Source organism: Lampetra fluviatilis, chromosome 23, assembly GCF_964198595.1.
Source record: "Lampetra fluviatilis chromosome 23, kcLamFluv1.1, whole genome shotgun sequence".
Classification (NCBI taxonomy): domain Eukaryota; kingdom Metazoa; phylum Chordata; class Hyperoartia; order Petromyzontiformes; family Petromyzontidae; genus Lampetra; species Lampetra fluviatilis.
Window position 1 is genome coordinate 7,040,152 of NC_136297.1, and position 18,841 is coordinate 7,058,992.

General features: G+C 50.8%; 1 protein-coding gene across 1 annotated transcript in view; it reads right to left on the minus strand.

The window, feature by feature from the left end:
- Positions 1-748: 748 nt before the first annotated feature.
- LOC144940677 (exostosin-1a-like) overlaps positions 749-18,841 on the minus strand; it is a 37,737-nt gene continuing 19,644 nt past the window's right edge. The window contains exons 2-11 of the mRNA XM_078866974.1: positions 8,666-8,759; positions 7,143-7,250; positions 5,946-6,065; positions 5,544-5,676; positions 4,514-4,632; positions 3,921-4,016; positions 2,958-3,047; positions 2,205-2,365; positions 1,498-1,666; positions 749-1,057 (exon numbers count right to left, since the gene is read on the minus strand). Coding sequence (XP_078723100.1) covers positions 872-1,057; positions 1,498-1,666; positions 2,205-2,365; positions 2,958-3,047; positions 3,921-4,016; positions 4,514-4,632; positions 5,544-5,676; positions 5,946-6,065; positions 7,143-7,250; positions 8,666-8,759 — 1,276 coding nt within the window. The 3' untranslated portion in view covers positions 749-871. The remainder of the gene's footprint in view (positions 1,058-1,497; positions 1,667-2,204; positions 2,366-2,957; positions 3,048-3,920; positions 4,017-4,513; positions 4,633-5,543; positions 5,677-5,945; positions 6,066-7,142; positions 7,251-8,665; positions 8,760-18,841) is intronic.

The window sequence follows — 18,841 nt, forward strand, 5'->3', positions numbered from 1 at the left end:
ATGCATGAGATGAACGGGCAAATAAACTGTAATTAAATAATGAAGCTAGCAGCGCAGCTCTCTGAAAGTGACCCCAACTTCCGTCACTGGACTTCAAACAGCACAGGTGTGTTTCATTATTTCTTGACTTTGTCAAAAAAGTGAAATTCTAGTGTTAAAGTGATTTTTTTCACGTTAAGTTTAAAAAAAATTATACGACCGTGCTTTTCCCTCAAGGTACCATTTTAATTTTTTTTTGCATTTTCGTCTTGTCAGTTTTTTGTAAAATAAAAACGTAAATAAGAAAACAAACGGTCATAGTAAAAACTATTATTTTTGTACTGATTTGTGTACCTCAAGAGTTCAGCGTCAAGTAAGTCAGCACGCTCACTTCCACTCAGGCTTGTTTATAGTTTGGCATTTTTTTGTAAAAAAAAACACAACCGTTCGATTCTCTTCCTTCGGTCCATCGAAGCAAACACGTGATTGGTCGACGGGTGTGTGTGTGCGATCACATGATTGGTCGATGGGCTCGCTTAGTTATGTTGGGAGGTCAGCCATAGTCCTTTTTGTCTATAGTCTGCAGCTTCCAACCTCCCGTTCCTCCTCGGATCAGGAGCGGCTTCTCCGATACGGAGACTCCGCACCACAAGGGCCCAACGGGCGCGCAGAATAACCACCGAGCCGAAGCAACGAGCCACTGAGCCAGCCAGCATGTGAGAGACGACATGCCACCGAGCCAGCCACCGAGCCAGCTAGCGGAGCCAGCCAGCGAGCCTTCCACTGAGCCAGCCAGTGAACGAGACTCTGTGCACCCGCGAGCTATCCTCGGTGCCAGCCGGCAAGCGAGACTGAGCCAGCGAGAGAGCCTGGAGGTGGTGGTGTGGGGGGCTCAGAGGCGCTCGACGTCGCGGTATTTCTTGCGCAGGATAGAGACCTGATCCTTGAAGAGCAGTGGGTCCATGCGGCTCTGCGTGTGCTGCAGCGGCATGGTGCCGAACCACGTGGCGAACGCGTTCATGCAGCTCTGCCGCTGAGCGAAGTGGTCTGGGTCGGCCCAGCGTGACAGTTTTGAGCCCTACGGGTGGGGAAAGCGAACGAAAATCATCATGATCTGCCCAGCCGCATGCTGTCGTGAACACGTACATGCCAACAAAACTGCCAACAACCACAGGTATGTACGTGCCACCAGTAATACCACCAATGCAATCATAGGTATGTCTACACCACCAGTAATACCACCAATACAATCAAAGGGACGTCTACACCACCAGTAATACCACCAATACAATCAAAGGGACGTCTACACCACCAGTAATACCACCAATACAATCAAAGGTATGTCTACACCAGCACCACCACCACCACGAGAATCACCATGAGTATCACCACCAGCAATTGCACCACCATCACTCCCACGATCAGCACCACCACCAACAGCAGCTGCATCAACAAGCCCAACACCCAGGACCACCGTCACAAGCATGTGGCACAGCAGCAGCAGCAGCAGCACCGCACCTGCATCATGGCCTCCTTGTATTGCTTCTTCTGTGTGACCTTGATGGGTGGCATCTTTATGACGTCCGACACGAGGAAGTTCATGAGGATGTCCTCGCAGTTGGACAGCGAGTCCACCATGTCCCGCAGCGATGCCGGCAGCGCGTGCGTGTATAGGTAGTTGTAGTATCTGCGGTGCGGGAGAAGGGGTGGGGGACACGGTGTTGGGGTTAGGGGGCTAGGACCACTGTTAGGTTGAGGGTTAGTGTTTGTATGTATCCATAATAGAGGTTTTTGGGTTAGATCGCGTAAATATATGAATGTGTCGTTATGTATGTAGAACTTCTTTCGCACTGTACATAGCCAATCATGCTAATCAGAGCTGCGGGGGGAGGACAACAGACTAAATTAAAGAAATGAGTTGTCAATCTAGATTTAAAACTGCATAGCTCCAGTGGCTCCTTAATATCAGAAGAGAAGAGCATTCCGCAGAAGTACATCTGACAGCGTGCATTGCAGTGACCGTCTAAAACTAAACTATTTTATTTGACCAGGTAAAGCCCTCTGAGCTTTTAGCTTCTTGTTCAGAGCGACCCGGCCACAAATTGTAGCGCAATAAAGTGGCTTATCAAGTGGAAATTTATCGCAGCCAAATAATTTAAATAAACTAATGAAAGGTACAGCATTCACTGCACGTGTCCATGTTAGTAGTGTACGACAGCTCTCACCGGTGGTAGAACGCGGCTCCCGTTAGCACCATGGAGTAGTGGTTTGTCCACTTGGACGTGTAGCCCCAGCGGCTCTTGCTGCTGTCCCACAGGTGGCTCCGGGCCGGGTATCCCACGATCCGCTCCGGGAAACTCTGCCACACTACAAACGCAAAGTCCACCTGCGCAAAGCACGCGTGCACACACACAGAAATGTTAGGATCGAACGCTGTTTAGCCAACTCGAAGGTTCATCACCGTTTGGTGTATTATAACCATTTGGGTGGATGGACAGAGGCGAGAGGTTGCAGGAACAGTGCAACAATTGATTTTGCTGCACCGTCTCGCACTGCCCACCACGCATGTACTGTACACATGTTGAACTTCTTTCGCACCGTATGCAGCCAACCGTGATAATTGGAGCTGTGGACCACCACGTGGCCCCAAAGCGAGCCTATGATGCCTGTTTTATACACGGTGGCCACCCATCCAACTTCGCTTAGCTGTGAGTTTGTGTGTATTCTGGGCAGTGTTTTATAAAAGCTGAAGGCAAAGGTGGAGCACTGAAATGGCGTGCTTATTCTACTGCTGGCGCGAGGGGGGGGGGGGGGTATCCCGCTGGAGGAACGATGGACAGAAGCGGTGGGGGGTAGGGTGGTGGTGGGGGAGTCCAGTGCGTTCACCACGAGACCGTGGCAGAGTCCATCTCGATCGCATACGTCTGTGCAACCGGTTAGACACCTCGTCGGTGCGTCCCGCGCACACTCGCGCTCACCTCGTCCGTAGACAGCACCGTGTCCTCGTCGAGGCTCAGGACGGCGTCTGTCGTCACGGCCTCGTGCGGCACAAAGCGGCTGCTGATCGTCTGCAAGTGGCGACAAGGGACACCACGTACACGTGAGCGCACGCGCAGGTTCGTAACGAAAAGACAAATCTAATAAGTTGAATTTTGGTATTCGCATCGTTCCTACAGCACAAGGCTATCACGAAGGGCCTGTTTTTCACAAATAAACTAAAACTAAACTCAACAATTTTGATTTTTCCAGATACTGAGCTATGTAACTCTTTTTCAGAAGTGACCAGGCCACAAATGATAGCTCAACAAAGTGGCTTATCAAGACGGACGCCGTTTTTAAATGTGGAGGGAGTAGAATCCGGAGAAAAATACACACAACCACTGGGAAAACATGCAAACTCCAAATATATCAGGCATCATCATAGTTGGGATTGAACCCACAACCTCCTGTATACCGGGCGAGGTGGTTAACATCCCTCCACCGTGGTGGGGTATGGTCTGCAAGTCGGCAATGTTACCGTGTGGTATTTACCGTATTTGTGGGAAATTTTGCAAATTTCGAAGGAGATGCCAGCCACATGTATCTTCTAGTTTTTAGAATAACGTCACCCGCCGGTATTCATAATCAGAATCCTTATTTAGACTGGAAGAATTCGGATGAGCTATGAAGCTCTTCTTCACAGATGTCCCATTAAGGGTGGGTCAAAAATTTACAACAACAGACAATACAAAAACAGATAGGTGTGCAAAGAATAGGAAAGCTAAGCAAGTCACTTAATAAAAAAAGTGAAGTATACAAGTATTATCCAGGGTGTACGGCCGGGCTTAAACCGCGAACCTCTGCAACACGCGGCAAAATTGCCACCGTTTGGGAAATACACGTCCCGCACGTGTGTTGACATGCGCCGATGCAGCACATGCCAATGCGTGGACACTCCGTACCTTCGCGACTGGCTCTGAGATGATGAGAGGCACGGGTAGCACTGGCCAGAGGCTCCTTGCGGGTGGTGGACGATCGCAGTTCCACAGGACGAGCACCTGCACACAGTGAAAAACACGTCAGCCAGTGATCACCCAACACTGTGTGTGACCCTAGCAGAGAGCTGGTTCACACACTGCACGATGAAACCGGGAACCTGGCCGATGACTATCATCAGGAGCGAGTGATATCCGAGCTGGTCCTGGTTGCTCCATCACCTTAACCGACCCACACCCACTGACCAGCACAGTGTAGCATGGTCAAGCGCCACAGTGGCGAGATGATAACTACCTCACCTGGTATGCAGGAGGTCGTGGGATCGAGCCCGACCCTGACCTCCGCTTTTTTTCCTTTAAACATTTAAAACCTGGACTGTGGACAGAAACGAAGACTGGTGTTTGAGAACTGATAATTAATATAATTAATCCCAATCCCTGGGGATCATGGGAAACGTTGGGCATTTCTAACTGCGTTGGCTGAGAACTCTGCCCCCCACCCCCGCATGTGGCCAGGAGCGAAACTACCGGATTTGCCACACGACTTGCCCGAGACTCACCTGGGCACAGAACTTGGACTTGCCGACCGCCTGGATGAGCTTGATGATCGGCTGCGACTGCACGAGGAGTGGCGAAGTGGCGTGGATCACGGCGGTGAACTTGGCCTCGGGGCTCTGGCCTGGGCGCGGATATGAAAGTGAGTGACGGGAACACACGACGCATAACACACACAACATACGCACACGCACACACGTGCAACGGAGCATGAAGGCACGCACGGGCAAGTAACATATGCACAAAACCACACAAAACACACACGACAAACAGATGAAACACAAAACACTTGAAACACACACACACAAATGCACAAAGATCCCACATATTGCCTTTAACAGGCTGTTGGGGAAGGTGCAGCTATACAGGCTGGCCTGTCACAAGGGGGTGGTTGGCCAACACCACGCCAGACTGCCTATGTCCCCCCAGTGCTGATGATTACACATCACATCAAGTGCTCAATTAAGGGTGAGTCAACCTAAGGGGAGGCCCAGGACCAGTTCAGATATTCATAACTGTTATTGGTTCTAAGCGGAAATTGAACTTGGGTTGCCAGGTTCGATGTGCCGTGTGCTAACCACTACACTAGCTCTCCCCCACTAAAGATAAAGATCCCCCGTATAGCCTTAACAGACTGCAGGGGCAAGTGCTGTTAGCGAGCACCTATGAAGGCCGGAACGGTACACGAGGGGGTGGGTGGCCAGCACCACGCCCGACCGCCTTTGTCTCCCTAGTGGCGATGTTTACACACCGCACCAGGTACTCATTTGAGGCTGAGTCGACCTAGGGGAGGCCCAGGACCGGTTCAGATAATCGTCACTGGTGTGTGCTGTAAGCGGGAATCGAACCTGGGTCGCCAGGTCCGGAGTGCAGCGCGCTAACCACTATACAGTACTACCGCTCCCCACTCTCCCCCACTACGCAGATACACACACACACATCATTACTCATGAAACCCCAGCCTCTGCACCTCGCGAATGGTTCAGCTAGGATCTTGTTTCCCCCGGGATGCGAGCCACCCTCTCTGGCACTCACCCAGGTAGGCGTGGTAGAAGGGGTAGTGCGCCAGGGCGGACGAGAAGCCGGGCAGCACGTGGAGACCGCCGGGTGGGTGGTTCCACACAAGCGCCGGGCGCACTGCCACTCCGGCCACACGCTCCCGCACAATCTGGCAGGCACGCGCACACGACGACAAAGTTTAACCCTCCGTATGTGCAGCCTGCGCAGACTGTTGTGGCAAAGCGCTGTTGGACGAGGGACTGCTCAGACTCGTGCGGCACACAAAATTATAGTGTGGCCGAAAAAGACGCGTCCGGCCGTGAACGAGCGAGCGAGAAAGTTAGCGAGCAGGTAAATGAGTGAGAGAATGGGTAAGTTAATGAGCAAGTAAGAGGGCGAGCTCGTGATCGAGCGAGCGAGCAAGCGAGCAGGGCTCACCTCGAGCGTGGTGTGCACAATCTTGTCGATGGAAGAGAAGTACGCGTTCCACAGGAGCTGCGTCTGCTGCCTCATGGCAAGCACGCGGTCGTGATCGAGCCACCGCACTGTCGACGGGATCTGGGATACACGGACATGTGGAGTTCAGGGTCAGCATTCGGGGTTGGCGATAGGGGGTCACAATATTTCCTTGCTGGCCTTAAAGCGCTGACGCCAAGCGAGTGAGCAAGCGACTGGCCTCGGTGGCAATATGCTCTAATTAATGAATACATTACATGCAGTTCAAACTTAACCTCATGTATGTATATTGAACTTCTTTCGCACAGCACGCAGCCAACAATGCTAACCGGAGGTGCGGGGGAAGGACAACAAAGTAAACACAATCGAGATGATTTAAAAGTGCATAGCTCCAGTGGATTCCTAATATCGGAAGAGCGCTCCAGATGGCCGCAGAAGCACATCTGAAAGTGCGCGATGCAGTGACCATCTTTGTTCGATGGCTTAGCCAAAAGCCACTGCGAAGATGACCTGAATTTGCATGATGGTTTATATGCTCCTTGACAAGATGAGCAAAGTATTGTGGTTCATTTGTGTAATGACTCTGACCTTAAAATGTATTTGTTCAGCAACCAAAAACCAATTCAGCTCGGCGAGCACTGGATGGACATGGTCAGATCTAGCAGTACCCATCACGGCACGTGTAGGAGATGAACGCGACATTCTGTTCATGACAGCTTAGGGCACAATACACACAATGCGCTTCGTACGGCAGTGTAAACATTACACGCCTCCCCCACCCCCTTCCATAAGAGATTTTGATAGTGAGTGTTACAGCGAGGATCGAGTGAGCATTCAGCAGGGTTTACGAGTGTTAAGTCGAGTGAGTGCTTTGGTGAGCGAGCATTGGGGCGGGGAAGTATTAGGGCGTGCGAGTGCTGGGATGAGCGAGTGTTGGGGTGAACGAGTGTTGGGGTGAGAAAATAATGGTGAGCGAGTGTTGGGGTGAGCGAGTGTAATGGTGAGCGAGTGTTGGGGTGAGAGAGGTCTTTTTTATTTGGTATGTAAATCTGAAATGCAATATTAAAAGTTGGAAGCCAAGTTACAGCACAACCGGCATACAGCTGGGGAAAAAGACAATGAAAGTATTTAATAAGATTTAAAAACGATAAATAATTTGGGTTACAGCGCTGGGCTCACCTGGAGGAGCAGCCTCTCGTCTCCGATGACGGCCGCTTTGTTCCAGTCGATGACCTCCGAGAAAGGCAGGGCCCAGCCGTTACTGAGCAGCACAGGCACACACGCCGCCTGCGCACACACGCGCACAAGACAAAGATCCCCCATATAGCCTTAATACTGAACAGACTGTTGGGGCAAGTGCTGAAAGCGAGCACCAATGAAGGCCGACACGGCACACGAAGGGGTGTGGGTGGCCAAGCACCTCGTCTCCCCAGTGGCAATATTTACACACCGAACCAGGTATTCAATTCAGGCCGAGTCGACCTAGGGGAGGCCCAGGACAAGTTTAGATAATTGTCACTGGTGTTCGCCGTGAGCGGGAATTGAACTCGGGTTGCCGGGTTCGTAACGCAGTGCACTAACCGCGACCCTACCTCAAGCACACGCACGCGACGTGGAAACGGGTCAAACACGGGTCACACACGGGTCTGACACAGATCTGACACGGGTCACGGACATAGACCAGGCATGAGTCAGACACACGAATCAGACTCGGCTCTGACGTGAGACACGAAGGCAGACCAAACACAAGGCAGACACGGATCACCCCCAGAATAGACATAACAAGTCGGGCAGGCGTTAAGACGCATGGCAACCAAGGGTGTGGCACAAAGATACAAGAGGCACACAGGCGCGTGCACACACACCTCACTTTTACAGCACACCGGCAACATGGAAAGCTTATGGCCACAAACATGGGCGTGAAAATAATAATTATGAAAATTATATACCGTGCAAATCCTCAAGAGTCTCAAGACACTCTTTCAGGAGGGTCCTGTACTGGAATGCTTGGGAGATGTTTGGCCAATTCCACCAATGAGAAAATGAGAATTTGGAATGGGGGAGGAAACCAGTACACGAAGAAAACCCACCACGCTTACGTGAGACTGACTCCCAACACTGCTATCTCCAGGCTACACCTCGAAGCCAAACGCCCAAAACATCTGGCCTGCCCAGAGGGAACCCATCCACGTTTCTTTGTTTTATTTCTCCTTGTCGACCCAGGAAAGCTTCACCAAGTCTCATGACTCTCTTTCAGGAGGATCCTACCAAGTTTTCAAAGTGGGCGATGATTGCGATGCAATTTACAATTGAGTAATTTTGCAGGTAACTTTTGAAATTTGATCAAATCTGGACCATAATGCTGCCACACAATGGTCCTAACTCTTACAAATGACATCGCGGGATCTTTAACGTCCACTATGAAACAAACGGGGCATACTTTTACGATTAATACACCCGCAATATTAAATCAGGACAACCGGTGGATTCCAACCGAAAATCTCTGCAACAAGCTGTGCTAGGCCAGGTCACCGCCCGTGCACTAACCAGGCTCAAAAACCTGCTTAGCTTCTGAGATCCGACGTGAATCGGGTTAATAATTTTGGGTGACTGGGTCACGGCAAAAGTCGTGGTGGGCACGAGCGACGGCGAGCACGGGTGTACGTTAAAGTGCGAGCGCCAGACGCCGTCCCTCCTCCTACCTGCAGAGCCTCGAGGAACCTGAAGGATCCGAGTCTTCTGCCCCGCGGGACGAGACAGAAGGTGGAGTTGTAGAGCATCTCCTTGTAGTCGTATCTGTAACGCACACGAGCACACAGCGGCAGGGGGAGGGGATGGACATGAGATTCACACAGACCCAAGAGATCCACGGGGACTCGATGACACCTCCATGATAGGGACACACAGCAGCATTGCAGTGGCAAATTTAGTTGCTATAAATGCTGTATTGAATAACAATTTCAAAAAATTAGTTACGCAGAAGCAGGTGAGCATAATTGATCACGTTCAGAAGATGCAGTGCCATTACTGCACGTTCAAAAGGCGTTGTTGTTCGTAAAGCCTAAATAGACAATAGCGACAAGTGCTGTTATAGCAAGCACCGATGCAAGCCAGCACCGCACATTGGGTGGGGAGGGGGGGGCACCACCATGCCCAATGCTGCTGTTTACACACCACACCACATATAGCACTCATTCATGGGTTGAGTCGACTTAAGGAAGGCCGAAGATAATCGACACCAATGTTCGTTGTGGCCGGGAATCGAACTCGGGCCACCGGGGTTTGTAGCGCGGCGGTGCAAACAACTATGATAACAACTGCCATTCACTACCAAATGTCAGCCCAGGTCCCGCTTTGAGATCCCGTCAAGCGTCAGGCTCGCCGGTAGGAGGTGTTTTGTACGGGTTAATGGAGTGAGTTGACTGGCAGATGCAACATCTGGGCTCCCGACTGTGCTACCAGTCTGCCTGATAGTGTCTGTACAAAGACAAATATTCCCCGTATAGTCTGAACAGACTGTTGGGGCAAGTGCTGTTAGCGAGCACCTATGAAGGCGGGCACGGCACATGAGGGGGTCGGTGGCCAACACCACGCCTAGCTGCCTTTGTCTCCCAGTGGTGATGTTTACACACCACACCTCGTGCCAGTTTGAGGCCAAGTCGACCTAGGGTAGGCCCATGACCGGTTCAGATAATCGTCACTGTGTTGGCCGTGAGCGGGAATCGAACTCGGGTCACCGGGTTCGTAGCGCAGCGTGCTGACCACTACACCACCGCTGTCTACACACACACGAACGCACACACGCACAAGTCGACTTGAATGGGAGGGGGGGCCCCCGTCTCTGGTGGAGTTTGATCAGACTTGGCGGTGGCGGACGAGCGACTGTGTGAGCCGAGTCCGGGGATCTCTCCGAGCATCTCGGGTGCTCGCGCTCTTGGGAGCACGCATGGCCACGCCACATCAAACGCCGCGGAACAGCTCCACGCCACCGGATTGTTTAAATTCCACGACGTTTTTTTATACTTTAAACTTAAGGGGATTTTTTTTTTGGTCTGTGTGTGCGTGTGTGACACTGTCTCTCTTTACATTCATTCTTTTTTTATTTCCCCTGCTTCTCTGCCCTCGTTTGAACCCAGGTGAGAAGGGATTTTTTTTCCCCCTTCTTTTTTTACTTTAGTGTTAGTATCTTGCTTCGAAAGATTTTCTTTGCTTTACTGGTGATCCCGGTGCAATTTCCCTGTTAACCAGACGGGGGTTGTTCCCCGTGGCAATAAGACTCGAGGAATTCAACACAGCCATTGAAAAACACATGTTACGGTAACCCCGAGCGACAGAAGTGATGCTTGCCAGGGTGTAGTGGTGAATACACCGGACTCGCGGTACAGAGGTCGTCGTTGAAACAATGGCGCAAGTGTCTTAAATTAGCATTCTTGCTAACGTCTGTCATGCGAGCCATTATTTATTTATTTATAATTTGCAGGTGCAAAATTCACTTTTTCTCTTACCAGGTAAGACTCACTGAGCAATACAGCTCTTTTCCAGAAGCGACCTGGCCACAAATGATAGCTCAACGAAGTGGCTTATCACGTGGACATTTTATAGCAACAAAATACTCTAAATGTGGAAGGAAAAAGTGGAGGACCCGGGAGAAAATCCACACGACCACGGGGAGAACACACAAACTCCAAATACAGCAGGCGTCAAGGGTTGGGATAGAACCTACGACCTCCTGTATACCAGGCGAGGCACCCGCCCCGATATACGATTGGCTACTGCCACCATTGACATCACCGGGTCATTAAGGTCCACTATGCAGCAAACGGAGCACTTTGTTCAGTACAGTAACAGCAAGCAAGTAAAGATTCTCTCCCAACTGTGATTCAATGTACCGGTCCTGTTAAACGCAGAGTCACAATTTTATTTTATCACGATTCCATTGTGCACAGCATACCGAGTTGCGGGCTCATTCAAGATTTTAGACGACAACAATGTTAATGGCTAAAGTGAATTCTATTGCAATGACGTGCATTTCAGACAAAGGTTGAAATATTAATCATACATCGATGACTCTTTGTCAATACACCGCAGGATGAAGGCCTGCCCACGCCGTGTCAGCAATCGGGGGCTGTTTGACCATAAATGCAATCTGGTCTCTTGACACTTTATAAAATTAGAATACAGAGAAGGGGCGGGGGTAAATGGGTCTCGGCGGGGGAAATGTCGGAGACAGAAGACAGCACGGCATCGTCTGCGATGAAGCAACCTGGGATCAGCGCATCCAGCAACAATAAGCTGCAGGGAGAGCCGGGGAAGGCAGGGCAGCACCAATGAGTCCCCCAGGGCATTCTCGGAGAGGCTGAGGCCCTTCGACAAGCCCGAGGGACAGTCGAGGCAGCCACGTCAGCCATCACAGCAGCAAAGCTATCTGAAGCCAAACCCGATTGCGCTGTATCATCAAGCAAGGCAATTATTTTTTCCGGCACGGTGACATGAAAGGATCTGCGGAGGGAGATCACTCAGCTCCTCTGCCAGCCACATCAACGCCCGTGCCGCGTCTCCACCTCGTGGGCTCTATGCCCAAGGCGAATGGAACGTGCGCGCTCGCAAAGCCCAATATCCATCCAAAGCTCCGCGCCTCCCTCCCACGCGCACACGCACGCACATGCACGCAGGCTGACTCAGCCGCCACCACCAACCGCAAAATCAGAAGCGTTCCCAAGGGAAGGGAGCGTCCTCGCATGGTAGGGCGAGAAAAACATTACAATAAAAGGGATTATTCGGTTTGTCGGTTCTGCCACGTCACCAGGCTGCACTGCAAATGTATCCACGTAATATCGGATTGTTTTGCTAATGCGTGTCAGCACACGCTCTGCCACTCACTGTGCGAGCGACCGAGCGAGTGTGGGTCAAGACTAAGGTCGGGAGCGGTAGTAGGGTGGGTGAGCGAACTGAGTCATGTACCCAGCTACCCCAGTGCGATTCCTGCTCCCGGCTAAGTAGCGTTTATACAAAACATCACTCAGCCTTAAAATTAATATCTAGTGCTGTGTGAATGTCATTAGTGGGGAGACAAAAGCTGCTGGGTGAGGTACTATGCCAGCTTTCATAGGCGGTCACGAACAACACTTGTAACGACAGCCTGTGAGGCCGTCTCAAACTATTAAACAATTTTTTATTTTACCAGGTAAGGCCCACCGAGCTCTATCGCTCCTTTTCAGAAGCGACCTGGCCACAGGTGAAAGTCCAACGAAGTGGCTTATCATGTGTAAATTTATAGCAGCCAAATATTCTAAACGTATGTTTCTAAATGTGGAGCGAAAAACCGGAGGACACCGAGAAAAATCCACGCGACCACGAGGAGAACACGCAAACTCCAAATATACAGGTGTCAGGATCGGGATCGAACCCACGACCTCCTGTATACCAGGCGACGTAGTTAACATCTCGATACTGAGGGCCTGATCTGGATTTGTTATTTTGTTTGATGAATGTGAAAGTATGGCGAATGACGTCCTTCACTCCGCACCCTTTACATGTCATGGTACCGGATAATCCCGTATTACCTGGTGGGGCAAGGCAGGATACTAACAGCTAACACTGACTTACAGCCCTTTGTCCATCTGCTGCTGCATGAAGGACTTCCCAAGCAGAGTCGGCCACAGAGGTTGTTTTGACCGCTTCACTACGCTACTCAGTGTAGATTGATTGGGGGGGTAGGGCAAGTGGCAGGGGGGGGATGCTACCAGTTGGCACTACACACAATTCTTCCAAATGTGTGTGGGTGGAGGTGAATCATTACATCCCTCGGGGGTGTAATGATTCACCTCCGCCCAGGTACTGCAGGGTAAGGTAAAGGAAAGGTAGCGTGGGGTAAAGCAGGCCACTTCAGGCGAGGTTAAGCTGGAGTACATGGTGGCAGTGCATGGTAAACGTGTAAATACATCCCCGTACATCTTACGTAAATCTGTTGGGGCAAGTGCCATCATTGAGCACCTATGAAGGCTGACATTCACACACACACACATCACCAAGCCTGGCTGCCTTTGTCTTCCCAATGCTGATGTTTACACATCGCACTAGCGAATGTATGTTTAACTATGCACACAGTACATAGCCAATCGTGCTAATCGGATGTGCAATATTATTTCAAAATCAAATTGATGTAAGGGAGCAGGACCCAGGGGTTGTCCTGGCATCACTCGCCACTGATGTCAGCTGCGGCCGGGGATCGAACCCAGGTTGCCGTTTTTGTAGCACACTTCACTAACCACTGCCCCGCCGCTCTAATTTTGTAGCTGTGAAGACTCTTGACACATGCACGCACACAACACTATCTCTCACTCACCCTCTCACGTACGCACACACAAACTCTCTCTCACGTACACTTTGAGAGATGAAACAACACGTTGCAATCTTAGATAACACCTACTGCCCTGTCTCAACGCAGCCGCATTTTTGGAAAACCCTCGCCAAAATAGTTCTCAAATAAGCACCGCATGTAAACGTTTAAGGGTTCACTTAAAAAAAAAATCTGCTTACTCGCTTCTTCCCGGCGACCTCTGGATTACAAGTCCATTGTGTTGCTAACCAATTCCCCCACAGCCTCTGCCTACACCCAGCAAATACCCACGGTGGGGGGGCGGGGATCACCACGGTTTGTACAATCGGCAGATTCGCTTGCGATTGAGCCAAGTGTGGTTTACCCCCCCCGCCCCCCACCACCACTTCGAAGACGTCTGTCCGGCATGAAAGTGTCTGTGAAAATACCCCACCACCTCAAAAAGGAAGATGCCAAGTGTGGTTACTCGCCCCCCCGCCCCCCACCACGTCGGAGACGTCTGTCCAGCATGAACGTGTCTGTGAAAATACTCCCCCCCTTAAAAAGGAGCTATTTAGAGGGTCTCTCTTGAAGAGGAGAGCTTCCCTCCAGTAGAGGCATGAGCATTCAATTGCAGAGCTGAAACTTTACATTTCATTCCGCACCCCCCACCCCCCCACCACTAGATTTTTTTGGTTTTTCTTCACAGCATGAATCAAGCACGAGGGTATTCATTAGTACACTGTGCGTGCATATATATGCAGTATACTGTCTCCTCTGCTTAATGATCTTGAAGACAGGTTTGTTTTCCTCGTGGCAGTTTAGCCCCGAGACTGAAACTTCTTGGCCACACAGCGCCCAGGCACGGCCAGTCTGGTGAATGAGATTGTGCATACACACGTCACGGCTTTTGGCACGAGCCGGATTAGAGAGTTATCTAGGCTCTCGCAAAGAAACAAAAACTCACGAATAAACAAAAGAAAATTAACAAATGAGAAAAAAAAAATTGCCCATTTACAACAACGCTACGGGTGAACAATGCACAAAAATAAAGTAACAAAACGCACATCGGTCGGAAGGGGGAGTCGGGTAAGGGCACGTCACGAGATGAAAAGCTCGCGGAGATGCACGACAGAGAGACACGGGCGCGGAATTCCACCGCGATGCAGAGGAAAGCGCGCAGCAAATGCGAGTTGGACACATCGTGTCGCCTTTGAAAGAAAAAGTTAAGTGCCCCCCCAGCACGCCCAAAACCCCCCAACCCTTTCACCTCCCCTTACTTTTGTTCCTTTCACCTTTGCTTTTCCTTCCCTTTATATATAAAAAAGTCCTTTCCCCTGCTCGCAGTCCCTACGCAAGTACGGCAAGTGTGAACCCATCTCTCTCACTTTCTCCCCAACCCCGAAACGCACAGCATTTCGGGCCTCTGCTCGTCGAATTTCTGTGCCCCCTCCTCTCCCCCCCCCCCCGCCCTTGTATTGCCCGTGCTGTGTACCCGGCTCTTATAAAAAAAATTAGAGAAAAAATAATAAAGTGGGCTTGGGCAGGACACGTCGCCAGTGCTTGCAAATAACAACGGAGTGGCAAGCCAAAGGATGGAATATGTCCAAAATGATGTTGACCGCAGAGGTGGAGCGTCGCGCACTCCACCCACTCAAGAATGAAATTGGATTTGTTGCATTGTGTAAAACCACGAGGGATGGCGATAACTTGGGGAAGCCTTCAGCCAACCGTGGACAGATCACGGCTGACACGCATGTTGGTAAGCCCACCTGCCATGCACTTAAGACAACGGTCCCCCACTTAGCCTTTAACAGACTGTTGGGGCGAGTGCTTTTGGCGAGCGACTATGAAAGTTCGCACGACACACGAGGGGGTGGGTGGCCAGTGCCACGTCCAGCCGTCTGTCTCCCCAGTGCTGATATACACACACCACACCGGGGACTCATTTAAGGCTGAGTCGACCTAGGGGAGGCCTAAAACCGGTTCATATAATTGCCACTTTTATTGGTTGTGGTCGGGAATCGAACTGGGGTCGCCGGGTTTGTAGCGCAGCGCACAAACCACTGCGCCAACGCTCCACACTAGCACATGCATATACGTACGCTCACAAGAACACACACACATACGTGCACACGTGAAAAAGAACACAGGATTCACACTTCCACATGGATTGCAAGACACTCACACCCACACGGGCACCGCAAATACTCACATCCGCACACGTGCGATCGAAGGGTATGCAAAGTACCATAAAATGCGCGATCAAGTTATGCAACATGGCACACCACGCCCGCGGTGCGACTTACTCACCTCACATCCTTTTGCGGTCAGGCACGGACACAATAGCTTTTGCTCAGGGCTGGCAAAGCCAAGGCTCAGGTATGGTGGGTTATGGCAGGTGCCCGTTGTAGAAGGAATGGTTTTTGGCAAAGGCCGGCTGACTTAATAAAAAAAACCACTCAAAAGCTCCGAGTGGCATGGGTGCGACTCTGCCTCTCTCTCCCACAGCCGGCAATGGTGGCGAATGCGTGGAGATAAAACTAAACTATTGTTACTTTATCAGGTGAGACCCACTGAGCTACATAGCTCTTTTTGAGAAGCAACCTGGCCACAAATGATAGCTCAACGAAGTGGCGTATCCCTAATAAGAGGTCTTTTGGGTTTGATCGCGTATCTAACCCAAAAAAAACGATCTAACACAAAAAAAAAACTATTATGGATGATATTGGTCGCGAAAGCCTACGTGTTGAAGTGGTTTATCATGTGGACATTTATAGCAGCCAAATACTCTTGAATGCACGTTGATTCTCAATGTGGAGGGAAAAACCAGAGAACGCGGAGAAAAAAACGCGCGACCACGGGGAGATCACGCAAACTCCAAACTTACAGCAGGCGTCAGGGTCGGAATCGAACTCACGACCTCCTGTATACCCAAGGAGAGGTGGCTAACATTTCGCCACCGTGAATAGCTTCAGGTTGGTGTCATTAGGCGACTTCTCTCCAACGGGTGACTCAGCGGAGGGCCTTCTCCCCTCTTGGCTCAGTACTGTTCCACATGTTTTCCATTACCTGTGCTGGACGCCTCCTATTCGGGACAAGCTTAGCAAAATGTCAAGATGCTAATTCTTCCATCCAACAAAAAACACACGTGGCCTGTATATCAAGCTTGCATAACTGGTACACTTGGGCCAAATATCAGCACGTCATAGATCTATCTATCTATAAAAAAACTCTCTCTCAGAGGCTTCCGAGAGAGGACCGCACGCACTTGAAAGGGCCTCAAATTGAATGCTTGATGATGCCATGGGTGAAGTATGGTTAAATAACCCCCACGACCTGCACGGTTTGGGTTAGGCCCTCATGCAGCAGTTGATCAGGATGAGAGCTCTACTTGCACATTACGCGGTACAACAAGTGAAGCGTGGGCATCGACTACAATGCGTGCAGTGACTTGAGATGTGGGGGTTAGCAGTGCACGTAGAGAAGGAGTCATGGGCATGCAAAAGACGCCCACCAGCAGTGAGGCAGGGAACGGAAGAAGGCTCACAACACGTCCAATGAAATCCCTCTTCAAAGATTACCCCCATCTCATTTGCTTGGGATTTCCCCCAGGCATTTCAGTTTATACGAACCCAAAGCAGAGATATGCAAATCCCATACATATGAAAACTCGGGATATTCGAAAAACATTTCCAATGTTGCAGCAACTCCTGCTTAGCTTCTGAAATACGATAACGATCAGGGTTGCATTCCGGCTGATTTGTCACAGGCTCAGGAGAGCAAGAATTTGCTCAAGATAGCAATTTCGACAAGTTGGAAGGAGCCAGCTTCACTAATTAACTGCTGGGGGGGGGGGGGTTAATGGGAGACCGGGCCCATCCTCCCTGCGGTGGCAATTGCCGAGGTCGTCAGAACGATCGAGCGGAGATACCACGTGACCCCCCCCCCAAGCCCCGCGGTGTCGTCGGGTCCGGGTGCGGTTGGGCCCATGGCCAAAGATGTGAGGCCAAACCGCGTGCCACTTGCACAAGAGCATAACGACCACGCGCGCACGCTCGCCCACGCAAGCTCGCCCACGCAAGCTCGCCCACGCAAGCGCACAGTCGCCCACGCACGCACGCCGACAGATGGACCCCCATGCACACATTTATGAACTGTACACGCGCGTGCGGGCACATGCAAGCAAAACGCACGCAAGTGCACACGTCTGGACACCCATGCACACAAATGTATGAATGACAAAAAAGGCAAAGCTAAAGATCCCCCATATAGGCCAAGTGTTGTATGTATGAGCCACAAAGACAAAGATATCCCCTATATCCAGAACAGACTGTTGGGGCAAGTGCAGTTAGCGAGCACCTATGAAGAACGACAGACAAATATCCCCCATATAGCCTTAACAGACTGTTGGGGCAAGTGCTGTTAGCGAGCACCTATGAAGGCCAGAACGGTACACGAGGGGGTGGGTTGCTAGCCAGCACCATGCCCTCTCGCCTTTGTCTCCCCATTGACGATGTTCACACCATGCGAGGTACGTATTAACGGCTGAGTTGACCAAGGGGAGGCCCAGGACCCGTTCAGATATTCATCACCAACATTGGCTGCGAGCAGGAATCGAACTCAGGCTGCCAGGTTCGTAGCGCAGCTCGCAAACCACTGCACCACCGCTAGCCACAAACTACACACACATCAACGTACACACGCATCTAATTGCCCGATCGCAATTCCATGGAAGCAGCACTTTTTTTCTAACATTGCCGTGAGTGGCTATGAACCAGTTGCATATTCATATGAAATGATTAACACTGCGAATAATCAGGCTCTTCGAGTTGGTCCCCGCATCTCAAGCTTAAGAACCGATATTATAAAAATGAATCACCGTGACATTCCACGCCTTCTGTGGTGGGATTGCAGGATTTACAGCCCGATCCACGTGTCCTCACATGATACCAAAGCTACCCGATGCAGTCATTGTACCCTCTTGATTGTCTTTGGAATCGCTCAACTTTAATTCGTAATCATTTCAATCGTATAGAGTGATCAACCAGTACATGGTAAATACAAGCATCTTGCCGACAAGCATCTGAAAAAGGATTCACAGTTTGGGAGTTACGGCTGCTTGGCAATCCATGGCTAGAGGAAGGCCTGCCTACTTTCTGCTGGTCGTTGGGGTTGTTTGACCATACTTCACCACTCTGGTCAGTGCAGGTTGGTAAATTGGTGGTGGGGGGGGGGGAGGTAAAGAGGATGTGGGGGGGAGGGGGGGGCAGTCCACTGTCCAAGACCAGTTCAGATATCACTCACCATTGATGTTAGCCATGGCTGGCAGTCAAACTAAGGTCAAGAAGTTTACAGCACAGTGTGCTAACCGCTGCACCACCGCTCCGCCTAGAAGGTGGACGATGGAAATTCCACCGAGCACGAGGCCGATGATGCATTTGTTCAGCTGAACCATTACACCCCCCTCCGTCCACCCCACGTCTCATACGTTGTCGCGCACGACGACCCTGTTACATATTACGTGCTACACTCTGTAAATCACACGTGTCATGTTTGC